At 32.4% G+C, this 20,510-nt stretch overlaps 2 protein-coding genes and 1 long non-coding RNA gene across 3 annotated transcripts in view; 1 reads left to right on the plus strand and 2 right to left on the minus strand.

Moving 5' to 3' along the window:
- LOC106677474 (TWiK family of potassium channels protein 18) overlaps positions 1-4,625 on the minus strand; it is a 168,850-nt gene extending 164,225 nt beyond the window's left edge. Inside the window, exon 1 of the mRNA XM_067050072.1 lies at positions 4,516-4,625. The gene's annotated coding sequence lies outside the window, so the exon portion shown is untranslated. The remainder of the gene's footprint in view (positions 1-4,515) is intronic.
- The window catches only part of LOC136796411 (uncharacterized), a 171,198-nt gene extending 154,347 nt beyond the window's left edge, over positions 1-16,851 (plus strand). Inside the window, exon 3 of the long non-coding RNA XR_010844126.1 lies at positions 16,161-16,851. This is a non-coding gene — a long non-coding RNA (uncharacterized lncRNA). The remainder of the gene's footprint in view (positions 1-16,160) is intronic.
- A 171-nt stretch (positions 16,852-17,022) lies between these two features.
- The window catches only part of LOC106677502 (phospholysine phosphohistidine inorganic pyrophosphate phosphatase), a 6,313-nt gene continuing 2,825 nt past the window's right edge, over positions 17,023-20,510 (minus strand). Inside the window, exons 5-6 of the mRNA XM_014415478.2 lie at positions 18,853-18,934; positions 17,023-18,358 (exon numbers count right to left, since the gene is read on the minus strand). Of these exons, the coding sequence (XP_014270964.1) occupies positions 18,252-18,358; positions 18,853-18,934 (189 nt within the window). The 3' untranslated portion in view covers positions 17,023-18,251. The remainder of the gene's footprint in view (positions 18,359-18,852; positions 18,935-20,510) is intronic.

Below are 20,510 nucleotides of genomic sequence, written 5' to 3' on the forward strand. Positions count from 1 at the left end.
AAAAAATATTCTGAAATATTTTGGTTCTGTCTAGGTACGATCTTCCTAACTTTATATTTTTAGAAGGTCTTTTTTTCTGCAAAAATTACAAAAGTAGTTCTGTGCATCAGTGCACTTCACACAACTTACCCTTTCCACTCTGGAAGGCGGGAATTTCTAACTATGAATTTTTATCTATCTGTTGCTTTAAAAATTCGTATTTTACGGTTTCTCAAATATAAATAACGAATATCGACTTTGTTCCTAATAAGGTTACTACAGTTTTAAAAAATATGAAAAAGCCGTGTTTATATTATTGCAGTGCCAGTTAAAGGTACCTGTCCATTTTTATGTATGTAACGGTTATTTCAGCGCACGGCTAACTGATTTTCAGCTTTGAAGCCTCAAATTACTACAGATATTTTCGTGCTTTATTTTTTATTTCCTTAAAAAAAAAAATAGCTATTGTTTGGATGGGCAGTGCATTTCAGAATATGTCCAATTTTACACCTTAACTCAAAAATGCCCATTGCTGTCAGAATGACCTATATACACCTGCTCGGAAAGCCGGAATGCAGTAAAACCTAAGATGGAAGTTCATATTAATTGTGTAGGGATAATAATGATGTATCATAAAAAAAAAAAAAAAATTGGAATCCAATCATTCACTATTTGAAGTGGAGGGGGCACTGAAAAAGTAGAGGAGAATCTGCGAGTGCTAAGTTCATATCGTGCGTTTCAAGAAAATGCCAAAATTATTTTATCTATGCTAAATAATTTGTGGAAGTGGACAGTGTGAGTTTTACAGTCAAACCATTCATATGTTGGGATTTTGAATGTTTTGCTAGTAACACTATAAAAATTAATTTTGCTGTCTTACAACTTACTTCTTAAAAATATTTGTTTTTTACTGAAAACTGTCCTTATGAAGTTATTTCTTTAGAAGATATACAATATGATCCTTGATATTGTCACTCTGATAGAACATTCCAGCAAACCTGTCTCATAAATTTAAAAACTTGGCTTTGGTATTATATTCTACTCGGGACTTCCATTGCTTTCATTCTATCTCAAACAAGTGTGATGCGAAATTGTGTTTCTCTCAGTTGTTGTAATTTCTAAACTTATTCCAACCCAGTTGTATTGTTCAATAACAAAATCGCGTGAATGGTTCCATGTCTTCGACAGAAAAGTCTGGTTTAGCATAGTGTTAATAGTTCGTGCTTATTGGCGAAACAAGCAGTCAGTAACATCTTATCTCTCTTTGGTTGTTTAAATGTTAAATCATCCGGTCAGAAATTAAATTTAACCATGGTTTTATCGTTGATGCGTTTACATTATAAAACAGTGTAATATTAATAAATCAATAAAAATATAATAGTTAAATAACTTACTTTTTTTAATTATTAAATTCTATAAGTAAATGAAATTCAATAATTTAAGTAAATTTTATTAAATTAAAGCATCAAATTTGATCAAAACGTGCTCATGGTAAAAACCTACAAAAAAAAACAAAAAAAAAAAAAAAACAGAGAATAACCATACTCTCCTTCAAAGCAAAAGTGAAGTCAAAAGAGCCACAAACAAAGAAAGGTTTACATTGAGATTAATAGTAATGTCCGCCATTGTAATTTAAACTGAAACAGAAGGCAAACAGTGATTAGCTCGTATTATTCTCCATGTCCTCAACCACGCCCCTAAAAGGCACATAAGGCCCGCCTTTTTATCTTCACATTTTCTATCAGTTTATCCCCTTCATTCTACTGCATTCTCCAAGGATAAAATGTGATAAGGTTAGTAAAGCTAGTTTAAAAGATGGCTAATTTTATTTCATTAAAGAACCACTTAATTTAAATTTTGGAATTATTATATACTTACTACTAATATTTTTAATATTATGAGCGCCTATATATTCTATATACACAAATAATTATGAAATATATTTTATAGAATGTGGGTAAATATAAATGTAAATTGAATCACATACTGAAACTAAATATGTGATAAACAGGAAGCTGCCTAAGCTTTACAAATATGGATCAACGGGTTCATCCTTCCTGGATAAAATAGTTCAAATATTTATTGCTCTACTGCAGATCCCTTTTCCGGCTGTCAGTGGAGATGGATTTTGACTAATAAGCTATTAAATGAAAGAGATTTTCATGAAGAAGTTAAAAATTTTAATTTCGTTTCTTAAAGATTATCTGAAACTTTAATAAAAGCCAGTGAAAAATGTGAGAGGTTTCAGAAGTGTGGTAGAAGTAAGTCGGCGGACCGAGACGGTTCTAATCGAAATTTATAGATTTCGACAGGGACCCCATACCCAAATACGTTCCCGCGGAATTTAAGTTGGGTCCTATATTTTCAAGCCCAAAAATAAACCGTTTTTGCAGCTTCTGCACCGCTATGCTTGCCATGGGATACTTCCCTCATGTTTCATTATTTCTCATTCGGTGGAGCTTGGCCATTACTTTTTGAATTAAATGTTATTAACTTCATTAAATAATACTTACTAAATAATATTTAGTAATTATTTCAATTCATTAAATAATACTTACTAGGAGCGAGTTGAAGAGCCAACTTTGATTCCTCATTCATTGAAATCGCGGTTCTACGAAATGAAAACTTGACCCGACCATCATTAGAATAGGTTTGTAACCTGTAGATATTATATTGTTCATAGCAAGGAGCATGATATCAGTTATATTTCAAATGAATTGAAGAGAAGAAGAAAACATAACTAATACGAGATTTCTCGTTGAACTAAACTAGTTAAATTTATTTCGAAAATATTTCTTTTTAAATTATATTTTAAAAGTTGAAGGAAACTATTAAATGTAAATGTTCTTTCATGGAGAAACTCATTTTAATATTGATAATCAAAATAAATGTCAGTTCCATAATGAACTTGAAAATTTAATCAACATTTATTTATCCACATTAAGAATAAATAAAAAATCAACTTTAAATTTAACTATATATAAAGACATATGAACAATTCAATCTATACCTCTGGAACCAACGGAGGGTCAGGGATTCAGTGCTTGGTAAGGAAGTACTGTTTCTGAGCAAGGCTTTTATTTGTATATGATCACGTTCAACTGCCTGATTTTTCCCCTATTGAAGGTATCTACTTTATGAGGATGGGCGGACCCAGGAAGGCTCCCGAACCCACAAGGTTGACTCACGGCTAAAATAGCAAAATAAATAATTATATTCTGCAGCTGGATTTGAATCCGGGTCCATGAATTTAATAGCACGGTGCCTTACTCATTGAGCCACTTCGCTCTCCCCTCCCCCTCCCAAAAAAAAAATACAGTATAAAAATGTTAACTCATATTAATCCTTTGTTATTTCATTTATATGAAAAGAAGGAGCAATAATATGGTAAGTATTAATAAAGTTAGATAATAACTTGTTAAGCTCTGGTGATTGGCAGTAACTGAGAAAAATCCAAAATCAATTTCATTGATATGCTTTGTTTAAAAAACATTAAATTTAGAAAGCTTATTCAATTATATTAAAATGAAAACAATATATTTTTTTTCAAAAATTTATTTCAAAAGTATTGTTTTTTTTTTGCATTCAACAATATTTTCTTTGTGACAACCAAAATATTTTGTATTTAAATTTTACCTCATTTATATTACACAAAGAAATAACTGAGTCGTATTCTTCAGAAATGATCGCATTAATCATACTTTTACATTTTATGAATAATTACTCAAATACATGATAGTAAAGATTGATATTAAAAATTAAATATGTATTTATTGAAATTAAGCAGAAATTGATTATTAATTTCGAATTTCTTACTGGAAATATACAAAAGGATATATATATACAAAAGGACTACCGATCCCTAATTGTTTATTATGTTTGAGTAAAAACTTTGAATACATTTTTATAAATATATTAAATTTTAGTATAAAGCATACATTTATTTAAAATACCGGTTTTTCATATATATAAATAAACAGGAAAAATTTACTCATTTTTTTAAATGGTATTTTTACAAATAATAGGAAAATAAAATATATTTTTACAAATTATGATGTTTTATGAATTATATAAAAAATGTAACCTAGAAATTGCAATTGACTATAAATAGAGTTTGTTTGAATGAAAATAAGAGAAAATAATTTTAAAATATTCAAGAAATATATTTTAAAATTGTATTGAGTGTGCTTAATTTTAGAAACTATGGTGAAAACTAATTTATAATTATTTTTAAAAAATGGAAAATAAGCTTAATATCCCAAAATGAGACTTATTTCAGTAACTTTTCGTTCTAAAATATGCCTTATATTTGAGTAAAGCATTTGTAATATTTCCAACTAATATAGTAAATTTTGTTATTAAATGTATTTCTTGATATCTATTTAGATGATTATTTTAAATATTAACATTTTGTTAAAATTATCTTTTTAAAATTTGAATACTTAAAATACAGAAATTATTTTTTTAATATTCAATTTTGGCATTTTTATAGTGTATATATTAATTATAACAGTAAATTTTGATTTTCTTACTCACTGTTTAATATTAATCCTTAAGTTGTAGAACTGTTGTTGATTTTGAACGTGCGTTTGACCGGCAATTTCGGAGGAGGCTAGTGAGAGCGAACGAGAGGCGGCATGGCCGCAGACTGGGGGGCAGATCCCCACCACCGCCCCGCGAGTATATTTGATTCAGCGTCGCCTACGCGGCTCCAGCAGGGCTGAGGCCAGGGGGCCAATGGGGCTCCGGTGCCCTAGGTCGGGAGGCTTCACTACTCGAGGCTTAAGTCCACTGGTCAGGAGTTATGGTGTATTGAAAAAGGAAATAAATAGATGATACATTAAGGAATAGGAACAGGATTTAAAGAAACCCCCTTACAGGACACCATCGATCGGGGATGGAGGACGGAGTTTTGGCTCAAAGGCGAGTCCAAGTGAATGAACATTGTGAAGAAAGAGCTTAGGAATAAAAAATAAAACTAGTAAATAAGAATTATTTGTTATACAGAGTAACGAGGTAGTCATTATGGTACAATTTATCAGTAATATAATGCAGATGTTAGTAAAAACTTACTTCCTACCCACACTTCGTAGAAGAATGATAACACAGTATGGTTCACATCGTAACGTAGGTAATCAGTTACAGATCCAGGGAAGTTTGAGAGAACATGTCTTCGAATAGTCCTTCAAAGTATCATTTCAAAAAATTCCAATTTATGAACGCTGAAATGTTTGATGCCTACTACTAATAAGCTTCTCATAGCAAATGGGTAGGGTAACAGGAGGACTAGAGAGGGAGATGGGTGCGGGTGTCTCCCCCACTCTTCGCGGATGAATCAGGGCAAAGTGCCCAACTCACCGTTTGAGGATTCTCAGTTCTCCCTATCCCTCCCAACCTCCGCGTGGTGCCCTCTGGGGTCTCCGATGGGACTCGCGAACGACAAAGGCGGGAGTCCGTCATGCCTTTAAGGATGATAGACATGGCAGACCCTTCTAATCACCCAAGCTAGGGTTGGGGAACTCGAAATGAGGCTGAATGGCAGAAGATGTATAAAAATATACTGTCTTAAATCGTTCCACTTGGGGCACCTGGCGCACACCATTGTGTTTAATTACCGCTGCAGGGAGAGGGAGAAGTACCTGCAGTGCTATTAAGAACCCCCATACTCGAGCAAAATTAACCCAGATAACTTATTTTATTTATATCCTTTTCCAGATGAGGATTCGGTCCCCTCAGATATTTCGGACTTGGCAGGCTAGCAGTGGAACTGCCAGTGGATGTTCTGAGCTCACTTGACACAATTATGGAAGGAACTTCAGCAGGGAGAAGGGGGAAGTGGAGACGTTGCCCCCAGACACCAGTCTAGAAGGAGAAACGGCAGAGGATCGGGCACAATGAGAAGTCGTCGCGCGGTCAATAGGGCCGTAGCGCAACTACGGGAGACAAAGAGTGTTCCAGGTCCAAAATCTATGGTTGACAGGGAACAGAGCTCTCAGGTCCTGGTTCTACTGCAGAGAGCGAGCCACCGAGCGTGGATTGGACACGGGATACCGGGAGACCTTCAGGTCCATCAGCTCCGGCTGACAGGGACCGGAACTCATCGGGAACCAGACCACCCATGAGGGCTAGGAGGAGGCCTGAGGTCAGTTCTCAGGATACCGAAAGTCAACAGGACACATCCACCTCTGGTGTTAGGGACCGGAACCTTTCGGGACCTGGAACGACCAGGAGAGCTGATGCGAGGCAGGCGGAGGTGTCCTAGGATATTTAGGAACAATCAACCTCTGTTGATAGGGACCGGAATCCTACAGAACCGGGACACTCCACCGAGAAGAAGAGGTCCTCCCCAGGGACCTCTGCGCATACGGCAAAGAGGCCTAGGGGAGGTGGTCGGTAGGGCTAGCAGCAGGTGGATCCGGAGGATGGGCTGCTGGTGGACCCAGAAGGCTGGCGGTGGCGAGCGATCCTGGAGGCCTGGCTACGGTGGACGCTTCTGCGGAGGAGGATGAGGGCCCACTGTTCTCGGAGCCTCCACTAAGGCGTTGGTGTCTCGCTGGAGGGAGGGGGGCGCCGGAAGTTGAAGACTAAAGAAGATGAGGCTGCTGCAAGTGAACCTGCATCACTGCATTGCTGCATGCTATGTTCTACAGCAGTATGTTAAGGGTAAAGATATTAATACAAGAACCTTGCTTATATAATGGCTGCATCAGTGCGAGGATACAGTATTATTCCTGCGCCAATGCATGCCAGAAACTGTATCCTGTTTCTGTTAACATCAGTGTTGTTGAGATTCGCGCGAACAGCTTAATAGTTCATTGTTGATAAACCAAGGAACTTAAAATAGCATTCACTAAATTTTATATTCAATTCTTATTAGCGATTGAATGATTATTTTTCTATAATAATTACAGAAACAGGAAAATTAATATTTATCTCACGTAAGTTGTGCAACGTGGGCATGATGAAGTCAACGTTTTTTGTCTTCATTTTTCCTTTGAAGGAGAGTGGAGTATACCCCCTTGGAGGGTGTAAAAAGGCAAATGATTTTGCCAAGGCGGTCTATTTTAAGGGACTGATTTAGAAACGAATCCCATACAGAACTGCATGACCACAATTCGCAACGCCATTGGAACTTGTTACTATTAGAATGATTTTGATCTTAATAAATATATTTTTAATAACCTAAATTTGGAAACACAATTAACTTTTCAATTAAGGATATAATAATAAGAGTCCCTGCTCTTTGTAATAAAGCACTGTTTTTAGAACGACGGTTATGCAAAGAGATAATTTTTTTCAAAATCAGCCTCAACCATTAAATTTTTCCTCAATTAAGGTTATGAACTTTATGAGGCTGGGTGGACTCCAAGATCCTAGAATATTTCTTTTAAAAATCAAAGAGAACTATTAAATGTGATTGTATTTATTGATAAACTTTTTTTCCCCCTTGTTCCTTCGAATTATTGGCAAATAACATTTCAGTTTAGGGTAGTATCCTTGTTCCTATCCTTTATACAGTTTTTACAGCTGACATTCCCAACTGTCCTCACCACTTATGCCGGTGACACATATCTATTGTCAGTGAACAATGACTCTTACATTGTATCCCAAACCCTCCAATCCCACATCACCACCCTTGAAGAATGGTGCCAAACTGGAGGATTAAAATAAATGTCAATAAATCCCACCAAATCACATTTACCCTTCATCGTAAACCCATGACCTCTTGCCCCACAGTATCCTTTAATAATACCTCACTTAATCCTGTCGAATAGATCCGTTACTTAGGACTCCATCTGGACAAACGACTGACATGGAGTCCACATACAAGACTGAAAAGACAGGAAACTGCTCGTCGATTCCGACTATTACAACATTTACTAGACAAACGGTCTAAACTGCCAATCCATTACAAAAGACTGATCTACATGACTATCATAAGGCCTATTACGGAGTTGAGCTTTGGGGCTCCACTAAACCATCAAATTCCTCCCGAATCCAATCCTCACAGTCCAAAATCCTTCGTAAAATCCTTAATGCTCCTTAATTTGTCACAAATCAAATCATCCATCAGGACTAGATACCGATGCATCCATGATAAACTTCCCAACCACCTAACCACCCAACTCCACTTGTTTCTAGCCTGGCTTCTTCTTCATTACCTAATAATCCTGCTATGTGTCTGAAAAGAAGATGGCCTCGAGATCTTCTTCTCTAAAAATGTTATTGGAGTTCTATCAACGGGCAGATTCTCCACATGTCACAAAGTCATCTTTGAAGCAAATTTACTTATTGTATATATTTTTATACACTTGTAAATAACAATTAAAATGAAATTAATTATTAAAACACATTTCAGTATATTATTATTCATCATTCAAATAAATGTTAGTTCCATAATGAACTTGAAAATTGAGTCAACAAGTATTCATCCACATTAAGCAAAAATAAAATATTAACTGCAAATTTAAGAACATAAAGAGTATTTAAAAAGATTTATGTTTTATGAAATAAATTTTAAAATAACTTGGATTGGCATCCTTTCTGCGTGCAGCATTAGTGCTTCGCCTATTGACATGTTCAATTCTTTCTTACTCCTTCGCCTACTTTCGTCGGATAAAGTAGATTTCGTTAATTTCTCTTTTTTTTACTTATTTTTTTTTTTCTCTCATCTACTGTATACCTCTGTCTACATTGAAGTTAATAGAAATGTAGGACATAATAAATATAAAAATATATCTAATATGATTTAAAATTGATATGATTTTTATAAAATTTCCAAATAAGGACAATATAAAGCGATGTGGATTAAGAAAAAAGAGGAAATGGTCATTTTATTGACGTAGGGGCTTTTAGATGCGCTGCTATGTGTCAACAGCACAGCATCCATTCAGTTGAGAAGTGGGATCAGAAAACTCGATTCCTTTTTATAAACTCGGTAAAAACAGAAAATGTTTTACAGTGAATAGAATAGAGCGCACACACTACTTCTCATAATATATATATTAAATATTATAATAAAATAATGTTTTGAGATTTGTCTTCGTTTTAAGAGTTAATTCGTGCTGTTTGATTATTCGGGTTTTTATACATACTAGTAATGAAATAGTTTAACTCATCTCATGGCACAAAAAATGCATGTAGTATGCATGTAAATAGGACTTTTTTTTATGATTTGAGTTGTTTTTTTTTCTATTTATTTATTCAATGTAATTTACAACTGTATAAATAATAAATACAATAAGTAAATCTGTGGTCTGTTTGTGAAATTGTGGTAAATCTTGGGAAGGAACCACCGTTGGTGGTACTTCTAGCATTAATTTAAATTAGGTCCCGTAGTCCTCTTCTTTGGATTGCAGTTAATGCATATAATCTACTTATTATGTATTATGTATTAAACAATAATTATCACACTTAAAATTTTAAAAAATATGCTGAAAAAACTCTTTTTTGTTTGTCTTTCGATTCTCATAACCGCCTTAGTAACTTATTTTAATAATTCACCAAATCATACCTCTTCTCTCAGTCCGCTGGTGTTCCTCAGGATTGTATCCTCGGTCCCATCCTTTACACGGTCTATACAGCTGATATCCCAACCAATCTTATCACTATCTCCACAACTTTACTTTAATAATGTTGCCCTTACCCCCGTAGAACAGATCCGTTACCTTGGACTACATCTGGACAAACGTCTTACCTGGAATCCTCACACAAGACTGAAAAGACAGAAAACTGCACGTCGATTTCGACTATTATAGCACTTACTAGACAAACGGTCTAAACTACCAATTCATTACAAAGGCTGATTTGCATGACAATTACAAGGCCTATCTGGACATACGGAGTTGAGCTTTGGGGCTCCACTATACCTTCGAATTCCTCCCGTATCCAATCATTGCAATCCAAAATCCTTCGCAAAATCCTCAATGCCATAAAGACCTTAATTTTCCATATATAACCGATCTAACCCGAACCAGATATCAATCCTTCCATTATAAACTCCCAAATCAAAACCCTCTAGTTTCTAACCTTACTTCTTCTTCTATTCCTGGCAACCCTCCGAGGCGCCTGAAAAGAAGATTGCCTCGAGACCTTCTAATGTAGAAATATGATTAGAATGCTACCAGTGGGTAGTAAATTGCAATAAATAAAAATAAAAATAATAATTCGCCACCATAATGTGCTAGTGGTGTACTTAAAGGTACCTATAGTAGTGAGGCTGTTGTCATCGTAAGTCATTCGTTGACTTTTTGTTAATGAATTTTCATATATATCCATCATCAAATTAAATTGTCTTTTCAATTTAAAACAATTGTTGTTGTACTCAATCATTAGTTTCTATCATTCATTCACTAAGAAGAAATGTCGGGATGTTAGGAGTCCTGTCAGCTTGTAAACAAGCACTGTCATAAGGTCTCTCACTGTAGTTATGAGCGTCAAGACTGCTTTTACGAAGGGGTAGGAAGAATGTCATCACCTCAATGAGGGTCGTTGTGTAGGTTGCAGACGCTCTGGGCGAGATAATTTTGCCTTTAACTCATAAAAATCGGCCAGGAGACTTTTTCTCAGGGAAAATGTCAGATATCAAAGTTATTAACCCCCAAATAAATCTTATTAGGTTAAATGGAAAAATTTTTAATAAAAATTTCAGTTAACGTAAGTTTATAGTTTAAGCCTTACGAATCACTTACTTGTTGACTTTAAGTCCGCTTACGACAACATTCAACGTAAGGCTATCATACCTAAAAAAGGTTTTTCATTGTACCTAACATATTAAGCTAAACCGACGGTAAAACTTACGATTAGCCAAATTGAATCTGTGGTGCATGTTCAAGGTGATCTATCTGTAATATTTACATTATTAATTATTTATTATCATTATTATATTATGTAATATATTACATTATTGCATTCGACAAGACAAGGTGATAATCGATAATAAATTTATGAAGACATACATATCACCTGGATCGAGAGGTCGCTCGTAACTCGTCTGCTCTTTAATATTGGTTTAGGCAAAGCTGTTAGAGTATACATCCAGACCAGATGGGAAGATTTATAATCGAATGGAACAAATTTTAGGATTTCGTAATAACCTGGATATTTTGGGAGATGCAAAGCTGCCGGAAAAGAAGCTTTTCTTGCCCTCGAAGATGCTGTCAGTTAGTTATAATTTGTTTTTAATGCCTCTAAAATCAAATACATGATTACTGGTCAAGCTAAAGCTTTTAAGTGTGGTCAGAGTGGTCCTTACTGAATCGAACGAGATGACCAGTTTATGTACCTGCGGTTGGTTACCTGTAAGCACTCAAACCGAAGGTAATTATTTGCACCACAATGATGGTTTTTATGATTATCTTCTTAGGAGTAGCAGCTTCATTGATATTTGAAAAATAATAAAAATTGGTTTTTGAAAAGCTGTATCTCGGAAACTATTGAATGTACAAAGCTCTATTATGGCTCAAATGTACTCTACTTTAAAAACGTACTGTTTTTTTCCCTTTAAAAAAATGGTTAAAAGCATTTATCACTAAATGTCTTTCAGGTTTTTCTAAATTAAAATCTTTATTCATCATCTTCTGGAGCTATCTACCCGGTTGTTTAGTCTATGTAAAATTGAATTGTAAAAGAAAAAAATTAATTTCTTCAACAATTCATCTGCCGTCATTTCTTTGTACTGGTAACTATGTGGCAGTAAACATATATTTTTAGCTCATCTTCGACAACATAATTTACTGAAATGAATGAAACTTAGTAGAAAAATCAGTAAAATTAGTCACGATTTTCCATCAAAGGATCTTGGAGTATATGAGCTATTTGCTACGCTTACAAATTGTTTTCAATGATTAATTAAATTCACTTTAATAATGAAAACAGTTGAAATCGAATGTAATAATAGGCGAAAGTCGTCAATGTATGAATACAAATATTTGTTGTTTCCTTTGTAATCCAAACATTTGTTCAAGTCTTGGATTTTGCGGCAAGTGGCAAACGTTACAGATCCAACATCAGGTATCATGAAAGTTGGTCTGCCTTTCTGCAATCAAATCTGTGTGCAGGTATCATACTTACTGTTAATGTTGAAGAAATTTTCAGGGTTTCTACGGGTTGGTCTCTGGATGGAATATGTCTCTATATGTCCAGATTTTAGTGTAATAACATTTAAAAGTTTTGTTAAATAATCTTAGCGTTATTTCACCAAGTAGCATTGTTATTTGTTTTTTATAATAATCGAAGTAATTGATCATTTGGTGAAAACCAGTTTATCAAATTTGCTCTTACTCATCTAATGCCTTGGGAATTTCTTAAAAGTGACGAATCGCATGCGCAGTTGAAGGACAAAGTCTGTCTTGAAGGTCGATTTTACAGCATACCAAGGAAATATTTAGTTAAAAATAAATCTTGACTAACGTAAACAAATTATTTTTGAAATAATTTATATTATAATTTTACTTGAATTTAATTTATTTAACGTGTACATCACTAATCAGCATGGTGAAATGAAATTAATTCATGATTTGTGAAAGAATTATTTATAAAATTGTTATTAGATAATTTTTTTTTTAATTTATAATTTCAGACAATAAGTTAATTTAAATTCATTTTAGACCGTCATGAGTAAATGTCGATACTGCAAATGACGTAAAGCTCACAGAATGGACATAGCTGCTGTAGCAGTAAAGTGTTGTCGTAAAACGGGTTTTATGTGATAGTAGTTTCACTGCCACTAATGTTACTGTCAGTTATCACGCCAAATCTAGTGTGATAATACTGTCACGACAATAAATACTCCCTTGACAGTTTTAACTATTTCAGTGGCAGTGACAATTGCTGCTGTGGCAATGGAGTGTCATAGTGAAAACGTTAGATTCACTGCCACTATATGTACTATAAGTTATCATGCCAAACCTAGTGTGATAACATTAGTAAATACTGAAATACATGACGGAAACTATTATACTACACACAACTATACACAATGTATTTCAAAAATAAGAAAATAATGAAATAGCAATAATCAAATAATTATTTCAGTAATAGCTGTCTCAGAAATATATTGCTTTATTTCAACGAATGATTAATGAATGAATAATAATTATAAGAAATCAATAAAGTAAGTTATTGTACTGAGATAATTTAATCAAATCAGCATTTAATGAATAATCATTATTTCGAAAATTATCATTTCATAAAATAATCCTTTAATTTATAAATTAAAAAAATACATGTTTTAAAAAGCTCTCAGGTATAAGTTTATATACGCAGGTGAAGTTTCCTGTAACATATAACGTCTTACCAACCTTAGTTGTCAAATGCTGCATTCTTATCTGAGTTCTGGTTTTCACCTAAATATTATTAATATCTACGAAATGATATAAATAGATGGAATAAACACATAAATAAGAAAGGAACAAGGAAACACAAATATCAGAAAACCTCAACACTTCAGTAATAAAACATACAATGAAGTACGTTTCTTTAAAATTTTAAAACATTTGTCATTAATAATGCTTCTTACCATTCAGAAAATCATGCGTAGACTATTAGCTCAAGAGGAGAAAAAAGTAGTAATTTCACCGCAATTGTCGATGATATCAATGTAAACTGTATGTAACTGACAGGAACACCATACATAAAAATTCTTAAAGTCCCTAAATCCCCGTATTTAATTAATCCAAAAATTACCGATCATCTTGAGGATGTAGACAATTAGGGAAAAATATAAAATAAATTTAAAACATTTCTTATTATTTATTTAGGTACAGAAACCAAAAAAAGTCAAAATGGAGAATTCGCATAACATGGTTATGGATATAAATCAAAATAGGAACTTTATCCTCGAAACAAAATTCAAAAAGGGGTCAGGAAGTTGAAATGTGTGGGGACGGAAATAAGTTGGATTCATCGACCATTAAAGCCGATGAAGGATCGCCAGAACAGGCTGAAAAGCATGTTGCATAGAGTGGGTTCGCATGAGTAGCAAATTCCTTGGTTGCATTTCATACAGGAGTAGTTCGTCAGCTGATGTATTCCTGTTTCCTCCATGCAATCACAACACATGGACTGCTTTTGGAGGTGAGGAGGGGTTGATTTTGGACGATCATCAGGCGGGAGGGATCTTGAGACGAATTTTCAAGGAGGTGTGAAGGCCGGATTTCAGCTGGCTTCTTCGCTGAAGTTGTCCGAAACACAGTTCATGTGAAAATTTTCTGAGGAAAACTCCTCATTCCAATTGATTCCCGAGGTGAATAACCAAGGAATTGATCCCTCCCAAGTTTAACATAGTGTAGAAAACAGTCATTGGCCATCGATGTGTAATACAATGGCTGCACGTTGTATGTGGCGCACATTTGGTTAGCAGTGTCACCTTCAGTTTTTTGAGCATTATAATACGTTATGACCTCAGGTTTTTTTTTCTCTTCAGTACTTTTATCAATGGCTTTGGTTCCGAGCACAGAAGAAACCGGGAGTACGCAATTATTCTTGCATGTGACGTAGGTTGCCAATACTTTTTCGTCGTTGAAACCAAAAAGGCCGGAATATTGTGGTCTCCCTATAGAATATCCCTATCAAAGAAATACTGAAATAAGGATTGAAGAATTAAAAAAAAAAAATTAAGAGTGGCGGAACCCGAAAAACGCCAAAAAGGTGCGGTGAGCCTGACAGGCACACGATCCCCATTCATAAACGGTAATGGTACCTGACGAAAATGACTCTAACACAAGAATCGAAAAACAGTGAAGTGCTTGAATTTACTATCTAAAGTGAAAAATATTGACCTTAGGTTTGTAACGTAATCGGGCGCGGTGAGCCTGTCAGATCAAACACGTGTGACGCTCTTTCTTGACGGCAGTAGATGAACTGACCAGGCGGGTCGGAACCACCCCACAAAGTTAGGTAGTGGTCACAACTACTGGGAGGTAGGGGTCACACTCTGCCCCATTTTGGAAGAGAAAGCAAAAAATCCGAATCCTGTGCCTGTCAGATCAGCCGCGCCTGATGCAGGGTTAACCAAAAGTTTTTTCCGAACAACGAAAAAATTGATATTTAGTGAATTAACTTTGACAAATATCAGGGAAACTGATTTCATAGGAGCAGTAGTTTCCATGATATTTACTAAAATAAATAAATAAAATATTGATTTTTCCTTATTTGGAAAAAAAATGTTTTTTGAAAACAGTATTTCAATAACTATTGGACGTAAACAAATCTATTAGGCCTCATATTTTTACTGTACTTAATGTCTAATCTACTAAATTATGTTTTTTTAATGTAGTAGGTAGTTTTAAACATATGCCAATGAAAAATATGTTTTTGAAACAGCCCCTAGTTTTTATTCCCCCAAATATGGTTAGCAGTCATTAATTAATTTTGGCTAGTAACTATATATAGTTGTCATCAAAGTATAATAATAATAATAATAATACAACATTTAATTAAATAAGTCATTTTTTCTCCCAGGCTCTTGGACTAATTTAGATTATGCAGGGAGAATTACATACAGTGATTGAATAACATCAATCCCTCTCAAAATATAAATTTTTTTCTCAAAAAATCAAATCAAAATTCCAACTTATTCTATTTTATTTCTGGATTGCTTCTCGAAATAATAAGATCTAAAACTTGTTCAAATTCTATTGATGATTATGATAGCAAATACTGGTTTTAATGATTAATCTCTCTCTTATTCCAAATTTCTGAAATTGTGAAGGGGATATTGGCACCAGAAATAGAGGATTCTTAGCTTCAGTTAAACCAGTTCTTATTTGTGGGTGAGCAAAGTCTTCTGATTCTTTTCGCATGGTCTCCCACTCTTTTTGTTCTTTATCTTTCACATTTTAATTTTCTATACCCTTCCAATCTTCACATAAATATTTCAGATCTCAAAATTTAGGTAAATTCAAATCCATTAATAGTATATGTATTTCTAATTGGGAGAAGATAGTTGACCATATGAACATAGAAATATATATTGGAGGAAGATAGTCCGGGTGACGGTCAATAAAGCTATGAAAATAGTAACAAAAAACTATTTATTGTTACTATTTTTATCTTTATTGAGTGCCACCCGGACTATCTTCCTCCAATATATATTTCTAAGTTAGCTTCAATTTTTTTTTACAAAATAAACAATTTATAAAACTGCTTGATTACTAATATATGTTTTCCCTCTTTCATAGTTTTTCCATAATTAACGCAGAAGTTGGCCAAAAGGTGCACATAGTCCCCTCACATCTTTTATGATGGTCAAGGAAAACTGGACATATGTATTTCTTCCAAAAATGGCTACAGTTTCTCTTGTGGATTCTCGCCGGGAAGAACGAAGAAAAAGAACGAAGAAATAACATAATTAAAGAAGTAAATATAAATTTATATAAGCTAAAAGGAGTAAGTAATACAACTGATACGTCATTTTAAATGTATTTCTATATAGTTAGAGATGATTTTATTAAAATTTTAAAATTTAAATAAAAAAATTAACAAACTTTATGAAATTTAAAAAATATATATAATAGAAACGCTTAACAGTAAAATATTTTATATTAAGTTGAATAAGACCCCAGATATAATGTCACCTCATGAGATTTTGATGAAAGAATTTATGAAACAATAAAAAAGATTTTTTTAAAATGTATACCTCTACAAAACATCACCCAAAAATAATTTATTTCTTGAAGACATGGATTACAAAATTTTTTTCAGGTTTGATTACTATCATGGAAGACATTTTCTTAAAACTTATCGCATTCCTCGTGGAATCAACTTCAATTCATCCTAGAAAAATTACATTCCAACCCATTGAATATAAACCCATTTGTTTTCCAATTGCTAAAAACAGTTGTTATACAAAGTGGGTTCTGAACACGGCACTTTAAACCGAACTTAGCATTGAATAATATTTGGTGAAATTCCAATACATTTTCCTATCAATGAGTGGTGGTTTCTTTTACCTCCAAAACTGTTGCATTAATTCCATGGAAATTGGTGAGTTCATTAAATACAGAAAGTACTAGGTACAATATTTTTTGAAATTATCAATAATTTGATTTAATTACTTTTTTAATCATCTAAAAATTGTCAAACAATTGTTTAAGTATATTTTGATGTTAGAAAGTAACAATGTGTAAATATCTATAACTATTAGATAGAATTGTGTAAACAATCATCAAACCTAAAAAAATGTTTTAGTCTACCAGGACCATGGAAAAGAGAGTAATCATAGAATCAGTTTCAGTTAGTAATTGTTATGTTCGACTTGGCTTGGTCAGTGATGTTTATGGTCATACAGAGAACAGGTACTATTCAGTTCAGAGTTTTAATCAGTAACTCGTAAACCATGATAATTGTTATAAGATATCTATCATGGAAAGATACTTTACTCTGGATAATATATATGAGAAGATGGTTGGGGGTGCATAGTTATAATATGTTTTGGTTAGTTATAGTTAATAAGTTTTTTACCTTATTTGTGTTATTCTCTGACCGTACCCCCAATCATCTTCTCATATAAAATATCTATGTTCAAGATTTAATTCTAAATCTAGCATGAATAAACCATGTAACATCCATACATTTATTTATTGTTTGTATTTTAACTTGATAGAAGAAAAACAACCAAATATAGATTGTTTTAATACCATGATATAATTTCCATTGATCAAATCATACTTTAGTTTATTGTCTTTAATCAAATATCTATACAGCACGACTCTTTCTTAAAGTTAATGCCAGAAAATTGAAATTTCATTAATTAATTGAAGGGCATCATCTAAAAAAGATATAACTAAAAAATTTAACAAAACTATTTTTCAGCATAAAAAGCTTCTTAGTAAACTAGTCTGACCAGTGCCAGTGATGAATCAGTACTTAATCCTTAATGAAGGTTTTCAGTGCCAAGGCATAAAAAATGATAATTGGTAAAAAATAAAACAGTTTTGTTCTTATCCCTCATAAATTTGATGAAATATCAATTACAACATTTAGAGGGAGCTCTTCAAATTTAAATCTTATATATTCATTTTCACTATTAGTTAAAAAAAAAAAAATTAAAATTAATTATTAGAAGTTTCTTATTTCTCCAAATGGATATATTAAGATAATATTATACTATGTAACAGAAAATATAATGTCATTTAATTAAAATTGTTAATATTAAATTATACAAACCACTGTTTACAAATGTATCCATATGCAACAAATATATGATTTAATATTATAAATATACATCATCATAAAAGAAAATATAACAATATGCTTAAAGATTATTTAATTTATGAATTTCGTTTCAAAATTAGGTTCACTGCTTCTTGAAGATTATCAACAATTCCATCAGGAACAACTGATTTATGAGGTTCATCTGTTTCTCGCATATATTTCCCTATTGATAATCAGAAAAGAAAACAAATTAAAATCAAATATAAGAATTAGAAGTTTTTGAATATAAAATTTAATTGATTTTCTCATCACTTCGATTCTGATTAGTAGTGTATAACAACATAAATGTGAAACCATCTTACTTTCAATATGATATTATTTAAAAATCAACTGAAAAAGTCAAAGATTAATAATAACAAAGAAAAAATTAACGAAGTTTCACAGGACATTTTGTCACTTTTAATTAAAAACCATACATTGGTGTTCCTAACGTAGCTAAAAGGCAATTATTGAGATATAAATATAAAGAAATTATTATTTAATCACAAATGATTTCATGATTTCAAGGTTGATTGAAAAATGAATAATTATTCCACAATTAAATTAAGGGATCAGATCTTTACAAATAAATATTATTATTAGGTAAAAATAGACAAATATAAATATTTTTACTGAGTTAACTAAATATTAATAAAGAAAGGAAAACAAATATCTAACCTGTTCTAACTAAAACGCCTCTCAATCCACAATTTTGAGCACCACCCACATCAGATACTACATCATCTCCAATCATCACAACCTGCAAATCAAAATTTGATCAGAATAATTTAATTTATAAATAAAATAATCAAACATAGGCCAAGTAAGAGGACCACATATTCCCCAAAAAATAAAAATTAAAAAAAAAAAAATATATAGTGATGTTTTGGCATTTTTTAAAAATCTTAAGCCATTTTTGAACTTAGTCTGAATGTGATCACCATGGTTTAAAATAGCTACACTAAAGAAGTACTTGTTCAATACATTCTGACTCATGGGTTCAAAATTGTTAAATGGGTGAGAATATATTACAAAAATTCATAAATTAATATTGAATAAAAACAGAAATAAAAGTTAAACTGAAACAAATCCAAGATTATATTTAGTGATTTGTTTGGCTTTTATCTCATAGTCAATTATTGAATAACTATACCATTTCAACTTCATTGAACTGAACAATTGACTGTTTGGAGGTAATCTATGGAGAAATCTTATAAAATCATTTATATTTACGAATTGAAAATGGTGTGTTATTTGATTAGTTTATTTAGCTACTCTATATATGATATATTAACATTTCCCAAGTCTGTTTTACAATTGCCTTGATTAGATTTCTTATAATAGAAATAAAATCCTTGTTTACTCTCAGAAGCAGTGATACAGCACTATAACCAGTGATTAACTGTTCTCTATATAAAGATGCATTATACTTATAGCTGAATCTATGAAAATGAAGATTAATTAAATTAAGAAATTAATTACTGAATGTTATCAGGCTATAAACATTGGCAAGCAGAGTAGGACAGGACATGCCTATATAAAATATTGGTAAAAGTTTGTTAAGGCAGAAAGATAGAGAAAGTCTATAGCTTCAATGGGCTGAATGATTAGCATTGAATTCCAGAACCATCTTGAGAACCCAAAATTATATGATATAGTCACACAAGACAATCTCATTTGTTGAAGGTATTGGTGAACACCATATTCATCAATGAGTTGAGATACAATCATAATTGAACACAAATATCCACTTTTTATAAGCTATATCAATAATTTGCAACAAAAACCCATAACTCTAGCTATACTGAATAAAGTGGAATACTGTGCCTTGGGTTTTTATTGTGAGATGAAAATTCTTGAAACAATATAGGTTATATAAATAATTTCAAAAAAGGTCAATTAGTTTCTAATTGGATATTCAGGTTCAATTTTAGTAATTAACAGAACTAATCTAGTACTCATACTACAGAATGAGTAAAGAAGTTTACTAAAATGCTAACTTAGAACAAGTAATTTCTAGGTTGTAACGTATTTTCAAACAGAAAATACTAAGAAATGTATTTATAGATGTTATACAAAATAATTATTTCAGGTATGTATGTATACAAACACATATATAATTTTTTATATTAAAAAATTATACACCAAAAACAATATCTGAAACTTAAGTTAAGCAGTCCTAAAAACAAAACCATTACAAAAATTAGATCTGAAGAATATATCAGGAATTAAAGGTAATTGGGAAAAGTGGTTATAATTTTCAAGGAAAAAAATTGTTGCATGAAATTAACGAAGTAAAAAATAAATAATAAAAATAATAAATAAAAAAATAATAA

Source organism: Halyomorpha halys, unplaced genomic scaffold, assembly GCF_000696795.3.
Source record: "Halyomorpha halys isolate HHAL.00 unplaced genomic scaffold, Hhal_1.1 Scaffold100.1, whole genome shotgun sequence".
Taxonomy (NCBI): Eukaryota; Metazoa; Arthropoda; class Insecta; order Hemiptera; family Pentatomidae; genus Halyomorpha; species Halyomorpha halys.